The 23164-nt window shown below is 42.5% G+C and overlaps 1 protein-coding gene across 3 annotated transcripts in view; it reads left to right on the forward strand.

Moving 5' to 3' along the window:
• Nucleotides 1–195: 195 nt before the first annotated feature.
• dnm1a (dynamin 1a) overlaps nt 196–23164 on the forward strand; it is a 53704-nt gene continuing 30735 nt past the window's right edge. For all 3 annotated transcript variants that reach the window (XM_041960843.1, XM_041960840.1, XM_041960841.1), the window contains exons 1-10: nt 196–521; nt 10851–10924; nt 13049–13198; nt 13406–13609; nt 14001–14099; nt 15124–15284; nt 15413–15555; nt 15636–15771; nt 18233–18300; nt 19938–20076. In XM_041960843.1, coding sequence (XP_041816777.1) covers nt 361–521; nt 10851–10924; nt 13049–13198; nt 13406–13609; nt 14001–14099; nt 15124–15284; nt 15413–15555; nt 15636–15771; nt 18233–18300; nt 19938–20076 — 1335 coding nt within the window. In that variant the 5' untranslated portion in view covers nt 196–360. The remainder of the gene's footprint in view (nt 522–10850; nt 10925–13048; nt 13199–13405; nt 13610–14000; nt 14100–15123; nt 15285–15412; nt 15556–15635; nt 15772–18232; nt 18301–19937; nt 20077–23164) is intronic.

The raw sequence follows: 23164 nt of genomic DNA on the forward strand, positions 1-23164 counted from the left end.
CACCACAATTTTGACAGGCAACACGGTGAAAGCACACCGGTGTCGCCACCCAGCGGCGTGCGTGGTGAACTGCAGGGATCCCTCCTGAGGAAATACAAGCGATCATCCTCATCCTCCCCCTCCTGCGGTGCTCGGTGGAGAGGACTGCACACGCTCGGCTGTGGAGAGAGTCCTAGCTGCTGAGGCGACCTGACACACCGAGGAGGCGCACTCAATGAGGGAGCAAACCGACAAGTGAAGCCGGTGTGTGCGCGCAGTCCAAAACGCCCTCTAAACGCGAGGGTGGCGAGGAGCGACAAATAAGAAATACATCCGTCCCTGCTCTGACAAGGAAGATAGACTGCCCAGTGCATCGCGAAGATGGGGAACCGGGGAATGGAGGATTTGATTCCTCTGGTGAACCGCATGCAGGATGCCTTCTCCGCCATCGGGCAAAACGCAAACCTGGACCTGCCCCAGATCGCCGTGGTGGGCGGCCAGAGTGCGGGGAAGAGCTCGGTGCTGGAGAACTTCGTCGGGAAGTAAGTAGCTTTTCCAGGCTGCAGTGCGTGCTGGCGCGGCCCGGTGCATCCCACCATATCCATTTTACACTTTACACAGCCCAGTCCCCATCCCCCTTCTCATACAGGTTTAAAGCCACCACACAGGCTTCACTGAGACCTTCTGGTTGTCCCTGAACGATCCAAGTCGTTGCACGTTTCACCAGTTTTATCCCCTTCCCTTCTTCCATGGACACGGCACCAAGGCCAGGAGATTATTTTGTTAGGCCTTAATAAATCCCCAGTGAAGTTTATCTGTTAACTGCTGCACGATGCATTCACGGAACCACAAATTCCTGTTGAATTATTAACTGATTGATATGAGGAACCACCTCTGGTTAGGAGTGCTCTAAATGAGGCTCAGTAAGTTTCTAAACTTCATGATTCTGGGGGCCAAAAAGGAGACAAAGTTGAACACGTTCATCGCTGTGAATCCTATGACATGTATCACAGAGGCAGGGTCAGTGTGGATGCTGGCTTCCTGTCCAGCGGATACAGTTCCAGGCAGCCTGGTGGAGGAGTTGTTGTTGTTGTTCCTGTGGCAGTGCTACCATTTTGTTGCTCTCAGGCTGTTTAATCCTAACCAGGCAAAGGGTGCGCAGTGTCTGCGCGTGGAGAGGTTTCAGCCTTGCAGACATGCACAGTTTTATTTCTGTCAGGGCTGGTGATGATGATACAAGGGGAACAAATCTGATCTGTTATGCTGCAGTATGACCTTGCAGAGAGAGAGAGAGAGAGAGAGAGAGAGAGAGAGTCCACCTGAGCTTTGAGCCCTTCCAGCTCAGCTCATCCATCTGTCTGCCAGTGCTTATGCTGTAGTAAATGCAGCTTACTGCATGCAGGCGACAACATGAGTGTCTCCCTAACTGCTGGTCAGCCCTGCTTGCTTGCATTTTACCCAATCTGAAAGATTTTGTTGTGGTTTCATAGACGCAGCATGTGATTCAGCAGTCTTTTTCTGCCTCAGCAAGGTCAGACTGCGTGGCTCAAAGCCAGCTCACCTCCACAGCAGAGAGGATAGAGGGGGATCCATCTGGGCTGTAACCGATTGGAGATTTGCTATTGATTCCTCACTGTCTGGTAGATCGAATTACACGTGAACACATCCACCATTGTGATCTCTTTTGCCTGACACGTTCAATCTCCTTACATTTGTTTGGCAGGAGAGTCAAATAGTTCACCACATGGCCACAGTGCAAATCCCCGTCTTAACAGGTAGTAGGTGAGGCACGCCTACTGTTTACATGTCAGGGTAATCTACACATGGTGCAGCTTGGTTTTGTCAGTCAAAGCATCATTTAGGGTGATTTAACGTTGCACCCTGAAGAAAATGCTCACTCCCAATCAGCAGTTTTAAAAGAGATGAAGTTTGCATTCTCTCTTTCTCAAAACATGGCGCCTACATTACCCATAGTGCAACTCGGACTGCAGACAGCTCCGGGGAGCACCTAATGTAGCCTCGTTTTTATCAGCAAAATTTCAAACACAGTGTTTTGACAGCTTCTTAAAATGGCTTTGCTCACTTGTCACAGCTCTTTTTAGGAGGCTTTGTTTTAATATCAGTTAACTAAAACACAAGGCTTTTTTTTTTTTTTAGTAATTAGTGGCATTGAAACAATCTCTTAACGCTTATTATGAGGGCCGGGCTTTGCTGTAGTCACTCAGCGGTTGTCATAGAAACAGCTTGTGCCTAATTACGCTGCCTCCCCCCAAAGGACCGGTGGTTTAGCTGATCACGACAGGAGGCAGGCGAGGAAAGAAATCAAACGCTGGGTCACGATGAAGCCAACCTTTACATGTCAGGATGTGCGTGTCAGTAAAAGCTGCAGCCTCGAAAAAGTCCACAGATTGCAGAGTGGCACCCTGTCATGCAGCATTTGCGCGTGTGTGTGTGTGTGTGTGTGTGTGTGTCAATGTATGCACTCTCCGAGTACAGCTGCAGTGACGTCGCTCGAGTCCTCCTGCCCCTCCAGTCCTCTGGCCCCCCCTGTGGCCTATTGTGTTTGTGTCATGTGCCTAAACCAACACACGCTTGCAGCCGTGCTGTGGGTTTACATGTTGCAACACTTCTGTTCTCCATCTCTGCCTTCACCTTTTCTGTCTCTTATTCGGAAATTCACATGCATTTCAATCCTCCTTGCTGTTAATTGGAAAGCATTGTTGCAGACTTTGGCAGTTTTACAGGACTGATTATTTTGCTCACACAGCTCTGGTCCTGGCTCTGGTCCTAACCCGCTCCCTCTGCTGGCTGTTGATGCATACAGTTAGCGCAGACAATCAATACCAAAGTATGGGAGACTTATAAATAGCAGAGAGACATTTACATCAATTATTCCTCAAGGTATATTAGCTGTTAAAAGCAAGAAAGTGTGTTTTTTCTTTTGAGATTTGTAATAATCATCACAAGAGAACCATATTATGATGTGTTGACAGGAGTTGATGTAGAATTTGGGCAAAAATGAGCAGATCTAATGTCAGGTGGATTAGGTTTTTGATGCATGCCTGGCAGGTGTGAGTCAGGGACAAGGATGGCCCACCTCTCTGTGGTGGACAAGACCTTGAGATGTGCTGTGCTAACCTCGTGAGGAAACTTCTGAGGACACTAATCAAATTGATCTATTCCCCTTTATCGTCCGCCGTCCGGTCTTCTCAGGTCCTACTTTCAGAATTTGTCCTTGTGGAGAGTCCACTGACGTCTCCCTCGGCTCCACCGCTCACTTCTCCGTTTGCAGCCTCGGCTCAACCCACCCCTCCCAGGCTCCTGTGCCTCGTTCGATTTCAATTCAGCTCGAAGGCGCTTTGCTGCCATCAAATATGAACGCGCTAAACTCCAAAGCAAAGGCAGCGAGGTTAAATGAGAATTACAGAGATCCAGCGAAGGTAATAGTATAAAAGATGCAAGTTGAGATATATTTGGCTGCTTTTGAGGACTCCTCTTTTTCCTTTTCTTCTTGAATGAATAGATTTTCATGTTTTGGATATCCCAGATTAAAGTTTGTATTTGTTGTTTGGCTGGTAGATACTGTTATACTCTTGTGTATAATGAACATATATGTATTTGATTTTTCTAACTTATTAATGTCTTTTTGATCTTTCTTCGTCTCCCTAATAGTCTTTGCTGTCTGCAACAATTTGATTTCCCCGGTGTGGGATTACTGAAGCTTTTTTTAAATCTTTTTTTCTTATCTTATCTTTTTAATGATTATTTTCATTGTGGTTTAATCCCCCTTTATAACTCCTGTTTTAATCAACTGACTGTTTCAGGATGATATCTGTTGCACCTGCACACGCAGGTCAAGCATCACTTCATACGAGCCCTGCATCGTCTGGTGGTGTCCTGTTGGTCTGCCTGTGATTTGAAAGTGAAAAAGAGATATCACAAATCTGAATCGAAGAACAACCCCTGTGTCCTGTCTGCATCTGTCACCCGCTCTGCATCTCAGTGTCCCATGAGTCTAATTAGCAAAGCCAAAGCAGTGAGCTTTACTTTACTGGTCTCCAGTGCCCGACACATGCAGCACCAGCCGGGTGACACCGTCTCGTGCGCGTCGTTCAGGTGGAGCTGGGGGTGTTTGGTCGTATGCTGTCATTTAAGTAAAGTCAGCATTATTACCCCATGAAAAGTGGGGCATTTTATCTTAAAAGGAAGCAAAATGCTGTGAAAAGGCATCAGATTAAAAGGAAAAAAAGGAACAAATCGCTCAGGAGTGTGGCAGATTCTGTCTTCATTAAGTCATTTGCAGTTCATGAGCTAATATGATATTGGCAGCTTTTGCACAGTGCTGTCTCCGTACGGTTTTCATACATATTTGCTCTGAAAATGTTGCATTTTATTGATTTGAATGACCGAGTCGACTCTAGAAACTAGATGATTCAGTGAAGCTTGGGTTCAGTTTGCTTGATTAATCATGTAAAGTACTGATCACCTGCATTGCTCACCACAGCAATGCACTGCAGGTAGTATGGATAATATCTCTGAGGGTACGGCGTAAGTTCTCAGCTGCATTCTTTTTGACCAGGACCCACTTTCAGCACCACCGACAGCTCCTCTAAAAACAGCTGATGCTAAATCAGCACCGCAGCTGCTTCTTCCTAAAGCAGATAGCTGATGATTAGCAGTTGAAATAGCTTTTCAAGTATAATATTCATATCATCATGATAGATTAAGGGGTGGCTTCGCTTTAGGAATGTGTCAAATGCACCTCTGATTGGGGGTTTGCCAAGAGGCGAAATTAGAAAAAAAAATCTCCATACTGTATGACGTTCCAGGGAAGCTGTTGTTCCAGTGTACATCTTAGCTGACTGAAGCACTTTGTTACCAGTGAAGGCTGCTGGCACGAGCTCAACCCAGGAACATAAAACCACCACACAGACGTTCTTCCCTCCCTGCTGTCCCAACCCCCACACTGAGATTAATTTGATGATATGTAGCCGGTTTCATCACGTATTACATAACACAGAGAAGGCTGAAGGCATTATGACGAGCGGCTGCTGCTTCACTCGTGTGAAAGACAAGGACAGAGAAGTGCGCCGTTAAAGCCTTTATTCTTTTCAGATGGGAGCCCGTGGAGGAGGGGGTGAAATAGAAACACAGAGAGGAAGAGTCCTTTAATGACAGGATGAAGCTGCGATAAGAAAAACCACTGAGCGCACAAATTAAATGCTGATTTTCTGCTTCCATTGTTGTGCGTAATTAGATTTCTGAGGGTTTTTTTTTAAAACATCTGGTCAGATTGATCTCTTGTTATAACACTTTATTTTCCCATAGTTCCCCAATGATTTCCAAGAAAGAAAGTCACATTTAACTGGTAATTCTTAGTAGGATTCCTGGGAAGAACCATATAGAAATTTGGTAGTAAATTAGGGAAAATGGAGACAGTGTTCAGTTGGTGCACCTCCAATTAATGGCTTTGATAATTAAGAAGCTTTAAGTCAGAGCACGGCAGGAGTCCAGCAGCTGGACAGGCAAATAATGTAAAATTCATCTACAGGCTGGAGAATTCAACAAATATGAAAAATATAATATTATATTATAGTAATGTAATACAATACAATATTATATAAGAATATATTCCAATGTATGAGCCATTCATCCATCTAAATTTAAATGAGTATTTGTTCTTTCTCTGCTCTTTCAAGGAAATCCCTCTGGAAATGAACAATTATCTATAAACTCAACACAAGCATTTAACCTCCACAGAACATCATTTCCATCCATCCATCCATTATCTATACACCGCTGAATCCTTTGCAGGGTCACGGGGGGGCTGGAGCCTAACATCATTTCCTTTCTTTCAAATAAATAAATTAGTCATAAGCAAATAAATGACTGTAAATAGTCTCTGAATATTCTGTAGATTTTCTCAGAAAATAGTGAAGAAATTATTTAATTGCTTGTTCTTGTTCAACTCCAATGACATTCAGTTTATGACCTTATAAGACAAATTTAATTGGAAGTAGCTGGAAGTAGGTAAAAACGACTAAACACAACTAAAAACAGATCCAGGTCATTTTTTGCTCATTGACTAATGATTTGATTGATTAATTGTTTCAGCTCTAGTTTGTACCAAATCATACAGGTCATAAAACCAGTATAAGAGTGAGAGAGCAGTCAAGTGAGAGACTGAGGAAGAGAGGAGACCATTTGTCCTGACACTGCTACAGAGGATTACCACTAATCTGTGTTTGGGCCGCAGTTTACCTGCAGTACATTCTCCCATTGGCTCTGGTCTAATCTGAAAGTCCACCATCCAGCAAGAAGCCATTCCATTGGCTCCGTCGACCCCTGTGGCTGAGAGCAAAATGTGTGTGTGTGTGTGTGTCTGTAAAATTCATCACCAAAAAGCAGCCTCATCGTTCTTAAACCCAAACACTGCTGGGCAGGGAAATTGCCCGGTTGTGCTGGTTCACGGCTGTCAGGGCTGTTATTGCTGCAGGCATTAAAGCAGGATTAGATGGGGCTCAGAGTCTGACTGCGTGTGGGAATCGGAAGTGATGTGACGCACATGGAGACCAACAGAGCAGCGTGTTGAGTTGTTACAGTGTCTTAGAGGAAGCATGTGACATTTATACACGTCTGCACCGTAAAATACGACCACTGAGAGAAGAGATTTCCCAAATGAAAACACATTTTAAAATTCTATTTTCATTGAGAGAGTAGAACAAACAGCTTTCCTTTGAAGCAGTCCTAATAGAACACAGAACAATAATAAACCCTGTAGTCAGCTACTGAATAAAAAGTGTGTTAAAAATAATTTTCATGGAAAATGTGTGGTACAATACCATTCGTTTGAAATTCTACACTAGAAATATTACAGTTCACTGTTCTGACATTAGTTCAGCACTTTGACAATAATTTAAACAAGTTATATTTCTTGCAAAAAGTGCACAAAGCTTATAAATGAGCTCTTAAATGTTTTTGTATGTGAAGCTCTTTTTGTACTGATGAAAACTGTGAAGTCTCATCTGTGTGTGTGTGTGTGTGTGTGTGTCCTTGCGTTGGAGTGTATTGTTTGTACACTCTTGAATGTGTACAGTCTGTAAGATAGAAGCAATGAGTCACTACTCCACAGCAGCTGGCGCCCACTAGACGTGTGTGTGTGCGTGCGTGTGTCTGTGTGTGTGTGTGATCTGCAGCAAACAACAGAGAGTGAAAGAATGATTCAGCGGCTGGGAGTTTACTCCACGAAATCATTTTTAGTTCAAAAACAAGAAGAAAGAAATGAATCAAATAAATGAATCTGACTGGACTCGGCTGTGACTCTAAAACAATGAAGCTCAGTGTTTGTGTGACCTCCCCTGACCCACCAACACACTCACACAGACACACTTACACAGACACACATGCCTTCTCTGCTTACCAATGACTTGTGATTGTTGCTGGATATCACATGTGCATATATCCACTAAATTTCAGAAACTCAGCTGAGAAATTGAAACTGTGTCTCTGCTGTGCTATGAGCTTTGGCAGCCATTTGAGTGTAAGAGGGGATGGCAACACAGGAGGATGTGGGTGCAGGAACTCTCACCCTCTCAGCAGGATTAGGTAAATGACGAGTGAACAAAGAGACAGAGCGGGCAGAGTCACCCCACGCCCCATCTTCCTCCCTGTGGTCAAACATGACAGAGTTCAACGTGTGTTTGTGTGCAAAAGGGCTTCTTTTCCTCTCATTTGGAGGACCCTCCTGGTGGTGGTTTGAGGGAGGGGGGAGGTGAGGAGGAGTGGAGCGAGAGGAAGACCTGCAGTTAAAGCCATCTGTCTTCTCCGAAAGGCGTCCAAGTGGGATGGAGGGACGGCCTCAAACACACAAATGCACACACTGGCGGGCAGGTAGACCAGCAGATGGACGGCTAACAGAGAGCAGGGGTTCCTTTGTTGTGAAAGGCTGCAGGAGAACAGCAAACACTGAATCAATAGTCAGAAACAATGCTCTGCTCACATTGATGCTGTATGCAGAGCAGCATGTGTGGAGGATGAGCAAACATTAGCTATGATGTCTTTTCAGCCCTGTTTCAACAATCAGTGTCCCTCATGCATGAAGTAACAAACTGAATCCTGGAAAAGACTGATCTCAGCAACCTGCAGTTCTTTGATTTTAAAAAACATCAGTCTTCCACTCAGGTAAACTTTGATGAAAGTTAGCAATCTTGTGTCACTGCAATCGCTGATTAAATGGTCTCTTATTGGCCATTTTCTGGATTTGATCGCCACTAATATTCTTAGGTTACGTGTTAGTTTAGGTTAGGTCTAGGTTAGTTTATGTGTCTTATTAAAAGGTAAGACAGGTGGAGATGCTTGTATGTTAACACCAATGTGATGGCCGGTACTGATGTGGTGTATTGGATCAGTGCATACCTATACTGGTCATAAGAAATAATAAATAACATCCAGGAAGCCAGTACAGACCACAAATGTATAATTATTCATTTAGAAAACCTGCAATTAACCATTGCCTATAACTATTTTATATTTAGCACGGATACAGGAAGGGGGGGCCTGCAAGCTATTCAATTACATTTTATTTGAATTTTATTTATATGTATCAACAAATAACAACAAAAGTTATGTCATGACACTATGCCCAAATAGTTGATAAAAAATACTTTAAACATGAACCTGCAGATAAAAGTTTTAGCTCTTAGCTTTTAGCTCTTTGATTCCTTCAATCGAATTTAAAGAATATTTCAGCATTTTGGGAAATAAACTTCAGATGAAAAGATCAATAGCGCACTCATGTCTGCTACAGTTAGCTTAGCTTAGCATAAAGACTAGAAACAGGGGGAAACAGCTAGCCTGGCTCTGCCTGACCGTAAAATAAGCCACCTAATATCGTCAATTAAGACGTTATATCTCCTTTGTTTAATCCATTCAAACACTGAAGTGTAACAACACGTTATGGTGTTATGTGCTCGAGTATTTCTTGGCTGGACCAGTTGCCAGGCAACTAGCAAAGACTTCCTGTTCCCAAGCAAGAAATAGTGCAGCACTGACTGCCTAGTAAACAGCACAGTTTTGTTTTTCAACCTCAAGCTCAACAAAAGCAGAAACTGTCTAATTTGTGATCTTTAGAGATGCCGGTTAGCTGATTTTGTTACGTTTAGACAGAGCCAGGCTAGCTGTTTCCCCCTGTTTCCAGTGTTCATGTTAAGCTACGCTAACCGGCCACTGACTCCAGCTTTATACTGCTCACACAGACATGCGCATAACATTGATCTTCTCATGTAACTCCAGGCAAGAAAGCAAATATTTACCAAAGAGGTCGAATTATTCATTTAAAACTGGAGCAGCATGGATGTTTGTCACTCCAAAATCTGTTGAAATGTTGAACTTGTAACTGCTGAATTAGCTTTTCCTGGTGAAGTCACAGTTTCAGAGCTGAAAAGCTGTTCGTCTCTGATTAACTCTCAGCTCATGACTCGTGCATCCAAACTGCCTCCGGCTTTGCTTCGGGTTCAGACAGAGGCCTCATCTATTTCTTATTCATGTCGTTCAGTTGATTATACTTAAGATGCTCTCTGAGTGTTGCATGATTTGAAGGCATTTTTTTGCGGTCTTTCTTTCAATTGCAACTCTGTCACCAAGAAGTATATGATGTTTGACTTTGACCCAAAGCAATACACAATTCTAAACTGCTCTTAAACAATGTCAGACTGAAAACAACAGTATGTGTCTCTAACAGCCCCTTGTTATTGTTATAAACACACACACACACACGCCATGCCTCACTGAATGATAACTGTCCAGTCAGCTGGTTGAGGAGCACACAGTGCCAGTGGCGAGTTGACGCTGGTGTTGCATAAGCAGCTGAACTCCCCCAAAGAAAACAATGTTTTGTGCATGACGGAACATGTTGTGTGGACACATGCTCTCGTGCAGTAACAAACACACCTCACACACATCAGGGCGGCGATCCAGCCAATAACAGATGCAAGACATTTTAATTTGCTTCAACACATAGAGACAACACTTGATTTTATGTATTCTATGTTCTCTATCTATCTACCTATTCTCTGTCTATCTATGCATCCTCTTTATTCTATTTTCATCCTTGTTTTTATCTTATTTTTCCTATTATTATTGAATGTTCATTCGATGTCTTTTTTACATGAAGTACTTGGTGCATGTGATTTCTCTGTTGTATAGCACTTTCTTGTATGAAAGGCTCTACAAATATACAGATAAATGATCAACACATTAAAGCATAGACGATTATAATCCAGAAATTGAGAAATTTATTTTTATGAAATGGGCCTTTTTGCATGGTGAGCACTTTTACTTCTGGTGCTGAAAGTATATTTTGACACCTTTGTACTTTCAGTTAAGTGAAATCTTGAGTGCATGACTTTAACTTGTAACATTGTACAAAGCACTGCAGTATATCAAATGGACATTTAGCCTGGCGGGACCGCAGCTGTTGTGTGACGACTATTGACTGTTATTCAGCATTGCACTGCGCACACTAACACACACACATTTACACTTGCACTTGAACATGTTGTCTGTACTTTGCACAGATTTCCAGAGAGAATAATGCTTGTTTTGTTTTTTTTATGCCAGTCTTCCCAAAGACTCAGACTTCTGATTCATGACCAGTGATTCATGTTTTTTTTTTGTCTTTTTGTCATGTGGTGATTCATATTGTTCATGTTTTCAGTTTCTGATTTATTGAATAAGTTTATTTGTTTTTGCAGTGTTAATACTTCATGTAGGATTTTAGAGACTTTCTTCTTTCTTAATTTATTTTCTTTATATTTTGCATTATTGTTAGTTTTACTGACCGTCGTCCTTGCTGTCTGTCTGTTGTGCGACAGGGATTTCCTTCCCCGTGGTTCAGGCATCGTGACTCGTCGCCCTTTGGTTCTGCAGCTGATGAACAGTCCCACAGGTAAAAACATTTTGACCGTTTGGAGGTTCTTGTCTTCCAGGTCATGGCATAGTATGACATATTAGGTCAAAACTGAGCTTGGTGTTTCACTGATCTGTGGTTGATTTGCACATTCTCTCCAAGTTGTTAGTGAGAGAAATTTCCAAGCCTGTAGTTTGGAAAAAATGCAAAAATGTATTTGAAGAGAGATGTTTTCTCTCCACCTCTGGGTTTGGTTGATGCCAGCCTCTAGTGGCCATTAAATGAGCTGCACCTGAAAGCAGTTCTGCTCCCGCTGTCCTTGTGTTTGACTTGAAGATGTGAAAGAGCATAACAGCACCATTCCTTTTAATGGTTTCTTTGATTCTTCCTAAAAGGAGACAGCAGTTAAGACATGGACACAGCTTTTTACGTCTTCACTCTGGAGTCTAAAGATTCTTCCTCCACACTCCTCGAGGGAAAACATCTTTTCCTCGCCATTTATCTCTACAGACCTGGAGATGATGGCAACATCCGCATGTTACCGTGGTTACACTTCATTAGGTTGTTGCTGGGCCGGCTAGCACAGCTTACTCATGATGTGAATCAGAAATTAGCTAAACCTAATTTATTTGTAATACACAGTCACGCTTGCTGGATTACCTGATGGCAGAGGTTTTCAAACTGTGAGGGGGCTCACAGAGGCAATTAAGGCCCTCTAAAACCAAATTGCTGTAATTTGTGGCAGAGATTCTGTGTGACTTACACTTCCTGACAATATCAGTATCTCCAATGTCCGTAAATCGGCTTAAAAACATAGGAAAAAGATCAGATGTATACTTTTAGTATAAAAATAATACAATGGTAACTGTCTGCAGGTCTGTGGGAACACTGCAAACAGGGAGTGCTAATTGCTAATTTGACATACTTTTGTGCCAATTTGCCAAAATGTAAACAAGCAAGTCATGTCCAGTCAAAGTTTATTACAGCCCAATGTCACAAAGCGTGCCTCAGAAGGCTGTACATATAATTAAAAGCACACAATGGTGGGAAAAAATACATATAAAGCATCACACAATAATTGACCCATCCAATATAGAAAAGAAATAATAATAATGAGCAGCATTAGTGAAACCTACACGTATATAAGTAAAGGCTAAAGTATGGGGCCCACTGCTAACTGAATCCATGGCAACATACTTCCCGTTTACATCTCCTAAAGCCCCAAATTATGGGAACTTGAGTTTGGGAGATGATTACTGAGGAAAGACAAAGGATAAAAAAAGGATACACAAATTATGATTATTTGACCACAGAATGCTGATTTAAGACCTTTCGATTTGTTGCCTGTGTAGAATTTTGCATGTAATAATCAGATAAAATTCATTAGCTTTGAGTATTTTGTTGTAACAGGGAATCTATTGCTTTGCTGCAGCACAGTTGCAGTGTGCGGTTGCATTCATGTGAGAGACTTTCCCTTATTTTCTCTGTGAAACAGTTCAGCATTTCCCCTCTTTGCTATCTTCTCTGCTGCCTTCTTTTCCTCTTTTGTACTTCTTCTGACCTCTTTCCATTCTTCTGAAATTTACCTTTCATTAACTTATCTCTTAATTCTCTTAATTCTTTTCCCCCCTTTTGCTGCAATGAAAAAAATTATTCAAGCGATGCTTTTATCAGCAATTGATTATGGTGATATTTTATATATGCATGCAAATTTATCTTCTTCTCAGTGTGCTGCATTGCGATTTGTCTGAAGTTCGGGTTCCTGCACACATCATTGCAGTTTGTATGAGAAAGCTGGTTTGTCCTAATACAACCATAGATTGGAGCATGGGTACATTTTTCATACATGTTCTCTATTGATTCAGCAGCTGCAACCTTCAGTCATGCAGACAAACTATGCACACAGCCACCTTAAGATACATTATTTTATAAGAATGTATGTTTACAAAAACAGGATTAAGGATGATTTGAGCACTAAATGCACATCCTGTTGCTGAACATTGCTCATTCAGTATTTGAGATACTGTAATTTACTGTCTGTTTAAGGTCTATTGATGCTTCTTATATGTGAAACTATAATGCTGCTGTCTTGGCCAGGACTGCCTTGCAAAAAAAGGGGATATTCCCGGCCACCTAAAAGTTACTTTTTACTGTCGCTTTCAGAACATGCTGAGTTTCTCCACTGCAAGGGCAAAAGGTTCACGGATTTTGATGAGGTTCGGCAGGAGATCGAGGCCGAGACTGACCGCATCACTGGGGCCAACAAGGGCATCTCCCCTGTGCCCATCAACCTGCGTGTCTATTCTCCTCATGGTGAGGCTGACAGAACTCTTTTTCTGCACAGATTGTAGTTTTCTGGTTATTTGCAGTAATCTGAATATAGGGTTAAATTCATGCATGTGTGAAATCAATAAATTATGTACCACAAAGCTTTTTTTTTTTGGCAATAGAACGTCTGCAGAAGCTTTCTTAGTTTGTTCAGCTTTCGCTTCATTCTCTGGCTCCCTTTTCTTCTCACAGTGCTGAACCTGACCCTGGTGGATCTGCCGGGGATGACCAAGGTGCCGGTGGGAGACCAACCTGCAGACATCGAGGCCCAGATTAGAGACATGCTTTTTCAGTTCGTCACCAAGGAGAACTGCCTGATGCTGGCCGTCTCCCCGGCCAACTCTGATCTGGCCAACTCTGACGCTTTAAAGATTGCCAAAGAGGTCGACCCTCAGGGTGAGCGTATGCACACTCACGATAAAAACCGAACGCAGTCATTTGCGAATGCACTGTGTTTACCGACAACAGTTTTATGAAGTGTTTCCAGGCCCATGCAGTAATTTCCAGAATGCCCCTTTCATACCCACTCATTGTACTATTACCTGTTACAAATGAACCTGTTTACCTGTGGAATGTTCCAAACAGGTGTTTTTGGAGCGTTCCACAACTTCCACACTGATTTAAATGATCTAAAAAAATTTCCCACCAGTGACAGACACATAAAACCAAAATGAAGAATAAACAGCGTTTGAGGGAGCTTTGCCCCAGATGTGCACACCTTGTATTTACAGCATGAGAAATTATTGTTCCGTTCTCAGGAGCCACTGTGTGCCTTTGTTGTTTGCAGGTATGAGGACCATCGGTGTGATCACCAAGCTGGACCTGATGGATGAGGGGACAGATGCGAAGGACATCCTGGAGAATAAGCTGCTTCCACTCAGGAGGGGTGAGAGGAAACACACTCACACAAGCACCACCAGCTCTCTGTACTTCAGAGCCCTCGCAGTGACACACTGTTTCCCTCTTGTGGTAGAAAGGCAGTCGTACTCATAAAGATGGTCAGTGCTACCAGCTACTGAAAAAACACAAAAAGCATGGATGGATGGATGGAGGAAAGGCGGAGGGTGTAATAAAACAGCACTGAGTGGAAAAGACAGACAGAAACAAGAAAGGAGAAGCAGGGAAGGGGACAGAGAGAAAAACACGGTCTTGGAAAAGCATGTATCTTGTGAGCTGCCCTTTATTGCAATGTGCTGATGTGGTGATTTTCTTTTCCATTTGCACTTGGTTAGAACCCAGGCATGTGCTTTTGAATATTTTCCATGTCCTTTGTTTTTTCTATGTTTTCCCCTCCTCTCCTTTTTTCTTCCCGTCGCTCCCTCTCTCCCTCTCTGTCAAATGCTGTGGATGCTCACATTTACAAGGCTGCTGGCTCCCAGTTGCATTAGTTATAGAGCATGAAACAGCCTTTAACCGAGTGATGCATGAGAAAACTTAACTGGAGGTGAAACGGGATCCGCGTGACCTGAACTCTCCTGCTTGTTTTTCTTTTTCTCGTTCTGTCTTAAAAACTTGGATTCATCCAATTCCTCCTTCCTTCCTTCCTCTCCTCCATTCATCCTTCGTCTACGTTCTTTTCTTTAACCCCAATGTCTCCTAAAATGTGGTTTTCGTCAGCTAAACATTATTAAACACAGTTTTAAGCGGTTTGGTCCCGGAGGGCCTGTTCGTTTTGGGTTTGGCTGTTCAAACGTTGCTCATGTGTAGAAAATAAGAGCCCAGCACAATCCCAGATTGCTCTAATGCAAGACTATATTATCTTCCAGTCAAATTACCAGTTAGGCCACAGGCGTTGAATGTGTTCCAATCTGCTCTCAAAAATTCCAGAGAGTGATAAAAAGAGTTGGATCTGGTTTTCTGCAGATCTCACAGCGTTTTCAGACCGCGTCGTAAATGTCTGTTGTGTCCAGGTTACGTCGGTGTGGTGAACAGGAGCCAGAAGGACATAGATGGCAAGAAGGACATCAGCGCTGCTATGGCTGCTGAGAGGAAGTTCTTTCTCTCCCACCCTGCATATAGACACCTGGCCGACCGTATGGGTACCCCCTACCTCCAGAAAGTCCTCAATCAAGTGAGTCGAAGAGCAAAAGGTTCACAAGTGTCTAAGGCACATCCACTCATTGGTCCTGTATTCTCCAGCAACACCAGGTTGAATTCTAGCACTCCCAGTGATCTAACTTTGACCTTTGACCTGCACAGCAACTGACCAACCACATCCGGGACACCCTGCCAGGCCTGCGGGCCAAGCTGCAAAGTCAGCTCCTCTCCATAGAGAAGGAGGTGGAGGAGTACAAGAACTTCAGACCGGACGATCCGTCCCGCAAGACCAAGGCTCTGCTCCAGTGAGTAGAAACAGTGGAGGGGCAGCAGATGAGATAGATACAGGCTGATAAATCAATGGCGTCTCTCTGCCTCCCTGCAGGATGGTGCAGCAGTTCTCGGTGGACTTCGAGAAGTGCATAGAGGGCTCTGGAGACCAGATTGACACAGCTGAGCTGTCAGGTGGTGCCAGGATCAATCGCATCTTCCATGAACGCTTCCCCTTTGAACTGGTCAAGGTGTGTGTCTGTCAGATGTCGAGTTCAATGGTGTGTGATTTAGGGGGAATTGTTTTATTTGGAGCTTGTGTGAAAATCATCAGGGTGGGGGGGGGCAAAGCTTAAATGTCACTTTTTGATAAAGCGAGAGTCTTCCCAGTTTTATCAGTATTTTATTTGGAGCCTTCCCTTGCCTGACAGCCTCAAATACGTGACTGAGCATAACAAATTTAAGATGTTGTAATCTAATTTAAACCTCAATATATTAATGGATGAATGTTTTTACAAAAGCAACTAATGCACTGATTGGAAGTGTCCAAATTTATGGTGAATATATCTATTTTAAAATAAAGAGACATTAAATAAAAGGCTAAAATTTAATTATGATATCATCATAATCATATTGGAAATTAGGAAATTACTGTTGATAGAGATAAAATAAAAAAAATACATCACTTCACTTCTCTGAAATGCTCAAAATAATAATATGGGCTGCAAAAAATTTGCGGTTATTGCTCGGTAGTTTAAGCTTAGTTTTTTTTGGCTCTCCTTCTTTTAACAATACATTAAATGGAGGAGAATGATGGTGATATATAGTCCTTTGAGTGAAACACTTAACTTACTGATAACACTTAAAACCCCGCACGGTAATGGGCAATGGGTAATGTTGTACAATAAAAAACATCTGATTTTGGCAGACTTTGGCACAACCACCAATCCTAAACATGTCTGTTCAACAGCTGTACATATTTATGCACAAGAGATTCAGAAGATCCCAAAGGATCATTTATTACTTGTGGGAGTTTTCATTAGGTTTTGTTTTCTGTTTTTTTGTGACACTGTAGCTGATTTACTCTGCGGGAAAGCACGTTCATGTTCCATCATGGTGGTCATGGTGCTTTACTTACTTTACCTGAGTATCTCCATTTAATGCTACTTTAAGCTTCTGCTCCACTATGTTCCAGAGGCAAATATTGTCCTTTTTACTCCACTATTTCACGACATTAATTTGAGCGACCTCCCATTCTTGTCTCTTCACTCTCACTTCCCCACCTCACCGTCTGTCTCTCTCACTCTGTCATCATATCATCCACATTTGATCCCTCCCCCACATCCTCTCTGCTCACCATCTTCACCCCAAGCACGACCTCCCGTCAGCCACCTCCCCCCAACCGCTGCGTCTCTCAGCGTTTTACCTCACCCGCACATTTATATGTTTTTTCACTTTCTCTCTTGGCCCTTCCCTCCCTTCATCTCCCTCCTCTCTTCCATCCCTCTCCCCCGTCCTCTCTTGCCCTCCCTCTGAGGACATAAAACTTACAGTCTGTGACTGAGGCCTCAGAAAAATGTCGGTTTCCCGCTGAGAGGACAGAGCAGGTTGCTTCCTAACCAGAAGCCTGAGCGATAACACAGAAAAAAATGTTCTCTACGTTTATAATACATGCTTTGAAGAAGGCGGAGGAAAGTGGGGAAGAATGATTCATTGCAGTAAATAAAAGTGAGGTACTTTAAATTAAAAACACATTGTGCAGGAATATAGTAGATCAGCTTATACAACCCACTTCCAGTATGTTAAGCAGGATGTATGAGTCAAGTATGGAGGGAAAAATCTGTTTGAGGTTTGCAAAATGAAAGCAATTAGGAAACAGTGAAAGATATTTGTTTGAACTCCCAACATTTTTAGCTTCTGACCTCTTAAAATAAAGTAAATATCATTTTAAGAAATACACTTATTTGCTTCCTTGCCGAAAGTCATGAGAACAATGATACTGCTGTCAAATTTGTTCAGTATGAGGCTGGGTCAAGGAGATGGTTAGCTTAGCTTTGCATAAAGACTAGGCTTTGTCCAAAGGTTGAAAAAAACCTGCCCACCAGCATCCTTTAATTATACCAGTTAACACGTTGTATCTAGTTTGTTTAATCTGTACAACAGCAAAGTGTAAAAAACACACAGTTTTTACAGTGGGTTAGATGCTGGACTATTTCCTGGAGGGACAGCTGGTTGCCTGGCAACCTCGTGGTGATGACTAGTCACCTTGCTCTGTCAAGAAAAAGGTCCAGCATGCAACTTTGTGTGAAACTTTTCATTTTTATATTTTAGTCTTTTAATAGATTAAACAAAGAAGATACAGAGAGTGAAGTGTTCAATTTCAAGGTCCTGCTATGTGGAGTATTTCTTTACTAGTCTCACAATCATGTGTTTCTTAACCTGGCGGTCCTCACCTACAGGTGGGGAAGTTCTGGTCTTAGTAATAAATAATGAATGCAAAATATGGATCATACTTGTATTAATAATTTGACAGACAACATGTATGTTGCGACGTTCTGAAAATCTTCATTTACAGAAATAGATAAACCAAGATGATGGTATGTGTAAATCTGCAGATAAAATAAAGACTGGAGGAATAAAGAGGAAGAAAATCTGTGAGAGAAACACTGTTTATACTTAATCCTTTCTGTCGTCTCTGTTTTGCTTTTGCAGATGGAGTTTGATGAGAAAGAACTCCGCAAGGAGATCAGCTACGCCATCAAGAATATTCACGGAATCAGGCACGTCCGCCCTCCAACTCACCCCTCCATCCCCGCTTCCCTCCCTCGCTACCTCACCTCCCTCTCTCCGTCTCTCCACCTCAGTCACCTCTGCAGGCCAGACTGCATCTGACTAATCGCCAAGACCTCCGTACTAGATTGAGTGCTCTGTAGAATACTAATGGCATCAGTACACGTAGACAGAGGAGGTTTGGGATCAGATAGGTGACTCCTGGTTGTACGATACTTGTTTTTGTGGCTTTTTTAGTTGATTTTTCCACAAATGCTGGTGTGTGGCATGTTGTCTGGTTGGAGAAATCCCGCATCTTTCCTGTGGGATATGTGGTAGCTCACTCGGTCCTTGTTCTCGCTCTCTCTGTTTGCATATGGACGGTGTGTGCATATGTACTCTGTCATCTAATGGGGCCAAAAAAACATCAGAAAAATCATTTAAATTTATATTTGGTGCCAAAATGTATTTAAAATAGCATCTGGTCTGTCTAAGTCAGATAATAACAGGATATGGCGAGAAGCAGGAGATATGGGATTTACTGGCTGCCTCGGGGTAACCAGCATGTGTGGGATGTACAAAGAAATGGTATTTAATGTATTTCCATGATGGACAGAATGTCGTTGGTTTCTTAGTATTAGAGCTGAAAATGCATGGCCGGCGCCAGGATTTTTTCCTCTCCCGGTGCTCAGGGGGAGCTTAACCAATACATGGCGTGCTTAGAAAGTAGTCAGTTTTCATGACTCCAGAGTTACTTTGCAAGGAGGTTCTTTCCTTGCAATAAAAACACATATGGCGCACATCACATTCAATATAAATGTAGCTATTGATTGAATTTGGGCAATAAAAATTCAACAAAATAGTTATGATACAAGAAAGTGACCACGTCTTTCATGTGCAAAGGTGATGCAAAGGCCATGCAGCCACAACAACAGTAACAGCACAACACATCCGGAGTGTGACAGCAATTAGAAGTGCATTTATAACATATGCATGATCAGACGACTGCTCGTACACGCAGTCGTGTTTCCATCCCTTTTGGGAACGCTACATAGACTCACGTTCATTTCTTGGAGACTTACCCTGACCATGACCCATGTCTCCACCCTGAAATTGAATGATGTGCATTATGGGGACTTGTGTTTTGTCCCTGTAAGGAAGGTAAGTCCTCACAATGTGACCACGTCCACTCAAATACTTTTTGTACATATTTCTTTATTTAAAAAAAGGAGGAATTAAAATGCATGCGGTGCATTCGATGAGGCTACATAGATTTGTGACTTGGTTATAGCGCCCCCTGGCCCCAGTGTAGCGCAATGAATGCTAAAGTACTGGCTAGATGATTGGCAGGATGTTACTACTGTAGGTTGTAGCTAGATAAACAGTAACATACTGATTGCTTGAAATTACTTCATATTACTTAATCTTTCCTTTAAAATGCTGTCTTCTAACTGTTTCATAGCGCCATTTTTCCCTCTCTCTGTCTAACTTGTGTCTCTTTATGTTTTGGGAAAAATTCAGAAATGGAGGGTAATTCTTTACAATTAACACTCTTCTCTTTGCCCAACTCTCCTCCCTCCTTCTGTCTTTCTCTCCTCCATCCTTCTCTTTTCTTGGCCCTGTGGCTGGTTCTCTCTCTGCCGGGCAGAACTGGCCTCTTCACCCCGGACATGGCCTTTGAGACCATTGTGAAAAGGCAGATTGGGAAGATTAAAGAGCCTTGCACCAAATGTGTGGACATGGTCATTTCTGAGCTAGTCAATACGGTTAGGCAGTGTACCAAGAAGGTAAAAAAAATAAAAGCAAACGGTGGCTAGCACTTTGTTTTCAACCCTCATCTGCAAAGTCCCTCTGCTGTTCACCCCCTTTCACTGTAGCCGCCTGGCTCTCTCCAGCCCCCCAGCGAGGGGACACCTGGAGGGGGCTGCGGTGCACATGCCTGCCTACCGACTGTACCGCTTCGGAAGGGTTTGGCTGGACAGGCTGGCCGTGGTAGAAAGCTGTGCTGAAGAAAACCAGTGTGGAGGCTGAGCAGTCATCATAATATTGTTGCCTATAAATGATTCATGTCAGAGCAATCTCAGCTCAGCTGAAAGACTGAACTGAGTATCTTTTTCATGCTCTTATTCTTTTTCCTTTCTTTTTTCCTTAATTTTGGCTGTTTTGGCACATTAATTTGTGCTGGATCCCAATTCCACACTACACGCTAGCAGTTTGTGCTCTACATCATACTTACAGTCATTATACTTGCAGTCAGTAAACAAGAAGTTAATATTTTTTACTGTTTTGTACTATCAGGAAATTAAGCAATATGTGCGTACAGACAGCTTATACAGTACTTTTTAATCGACTGCCATTACAACTTAAATACGGAAAAAGCTAAGTGCTTTTCCTTCGCAGTGCCAGAAACCCTGAAAGATATCCTTTATCTTGTGCACACAAGTTATTATCTTATTTGCACAAGATGCTATCTTGTTTGCACAAGTTACAGTCTGGTTTGCACAAGATCTTATCTTGTTGTTACGTGTATCTTATTCACAAGATATTATCTTGTTTGCACAAGTTATTACGTGTACCTTAGTACAAGTGATATAGTTTACACAAGATATTATCTCATTATTACATATATTCTGTTTAGACAAGTTATTATCTTGTTTGCACAAGTTACAACCTCGTTTGCACATGATGTTATCTTGTGATCATCTTATCATTACCTGTAGCTTATTTGCACAATATATTACCATGTTCACACGAGATATTATCTTGTTTGCACATGCAAGTTGTAACATGTTGTGAGCACTAGTGAGAGTTGGCATTTGGTGGAATTGGGGCACAGTTTTAAGTTTTCTTTGAACTCCTTGTCCCTCTTGATGCAGCCTCTGAGGCAGATGGATTTGTTGCTCAAGTGGTTTTTACCTCAAGCCTTAGTCCTCTCAAGAACTTTGAGCGAGATACTCTTCCCTCCTTTGTTTGCTTACACATGTCAGACAATCATTTGTCATTTAAAATACCTGGCAGCCATATTGGATGACCTCAGCCTCCAGACTTCCTTGTTTGTGAGACTGAAGCTGTGCACCTGCAGCAGACAGGAGCCATGACGACTATGTTTAACTGCTCTTCGACAGGCCTCAGGGGCTCAGCCGTGGAGGCTTATGAGCGTGGTCAGAAGAAAGATCAGAAGTCTGTATCCAAATTGATCCACTGTGACCAAACAATTTGAACAGCGGTTGGACTGCAACAACCTGAAGGCCTTGGGATAGTAAATGTTATGATTATGCTCCCTCTGGAAGTCAGAGGAGGAGGAGGGATGGGTGGAGGAAGGGTCAACGCCAGGAGGGATCGGGGGGGTTGGGCTGGACGGGGTGCACAGCTGCGGTCTCGCGATGCGTCGCTTGGAGTTTTTGGCTGATGGAGTTGTGCAGGCTGGGAGCTCTCTCTATTTCCTCCTCTTTGTCGCGTCTTTTGTCTCCGGTCTTTCTCTCTGTTCTTCACTGCTCCTCATCGATAGAGAGAGACTCCAGCGCTGTCCTTTTGTAGAATGGCTTTAGGGGAAACCAAATGTCTCACTCTCATTTTCTTCCTTCTGTGCTGTTTATCCCTCCCCAACCTCCACACCTTTCCTCTTTTTTCAATCTTCAATCTGTTTCTTCTGCTCCATCTCAAATTTTTACCTTCCTCGTCTGTGCTTTGTCCTTTTCCCTCACCATCTGTTTTCACTCCTTTTGTTTTTGTTTGTCTCACGTCCCCACTTTCTCACTTTTCTCTGTCTGTTCCTTCATGTCTTCATTTGGTGCTTTCACTTCTCCTCTCTCTCCACCTTCTGTCTTTCTTTATTCTCTGGTTATTTTTCACTTCTCTCTTCCGTGCCGCCTGCCTATCCCTACAGGACGGGGCTGTTCACCCCTGACCTGGCCTTTGAGGCCATAGTGAAAAAGCAGATCCAAAAGCTGAAGGAGCCCACACTGAAGTGTATAGATATGGTAGTGAGCGAACTCACCTTCACCATACAAAAGTGTAGTCAAAAGGTAAAATGCCAAAGAGAACCAAGCCACTTTCATTAACTCTGTTAATCGCACAGGTAGGGGTCGACCGATGGCTGGACATTTTTTCCTAAAGTGTTAAGATCAGGAGATGCATGAGAGAAAAAACTGGCCTGCTTCTTTATCGTATTTTTTTTTACAATATTTGAAAAAGTTCCATTTAAATACTAAAGACTGACTGAGATTTGAGTTAAATATTGTTTTAATTCCTTCAAAGAAATTTCTTTAAAATTGGGAAAATGATCTCTTCCATGTTAATGTGGAACTGGCTGGGTTTGTTGATTTACACAAACTGCAAATTCAGAGCCATGTGTAATATCTAAAGTAAACTTCCATCAAAGCATCAGAAGGCATCCTAAGCCAGATAGCCGGTTGTTTGCATGAGGAACCGCATCTAATGTAACCATCCATGATTAATTTCAGCAAAGGTTTCTCTTTATGATCAGCAACACTATTAGAAGTAGTTCTAATGCTAAATCTTAAGGTAATGTCCTGTAGGGGCTGCACCTTAAAGTATAAACCAATGTTGACTTAGGTTTCTGTTATTATGTCACTTAATTTTAATACTTTCAATTCACCAAATTTTACACAAAATGTAGTTAGGAATTTTTCTTTTTTCTTTTTTTTTGCTTTTTTGCTTTTATATTTCCCTCGTAGACACTAAAACAAGAGTATAGCATGAAGCTAGTGGCTAGCGTCAGCATGCCGACATGCTCGCCTCGATATTTAGCAGGTATAATTAACATGTTCACAAACGTATGTTAGCATGTTAGCATGCTAACATTTCATAATTAGCACTGAACAGATTTTACAGCTGAGTCTGAGGGAAATGTCA

This window comes from Chelmon rostratus, chromosome 19 (assembly GCF_017976325.1).
Source record: "Chelmon rostratus isolate fCheRos1 chromosome 19, fCheRos1.pri, whole genome shotgun sequence".
NCBI classification, from domain to species: Eukaryota; Metazoa; Chordata; class Actinopteri; order Chaetodontiformes; family Chaetodontidae; genus Chelmon; species Chelmon rostratus.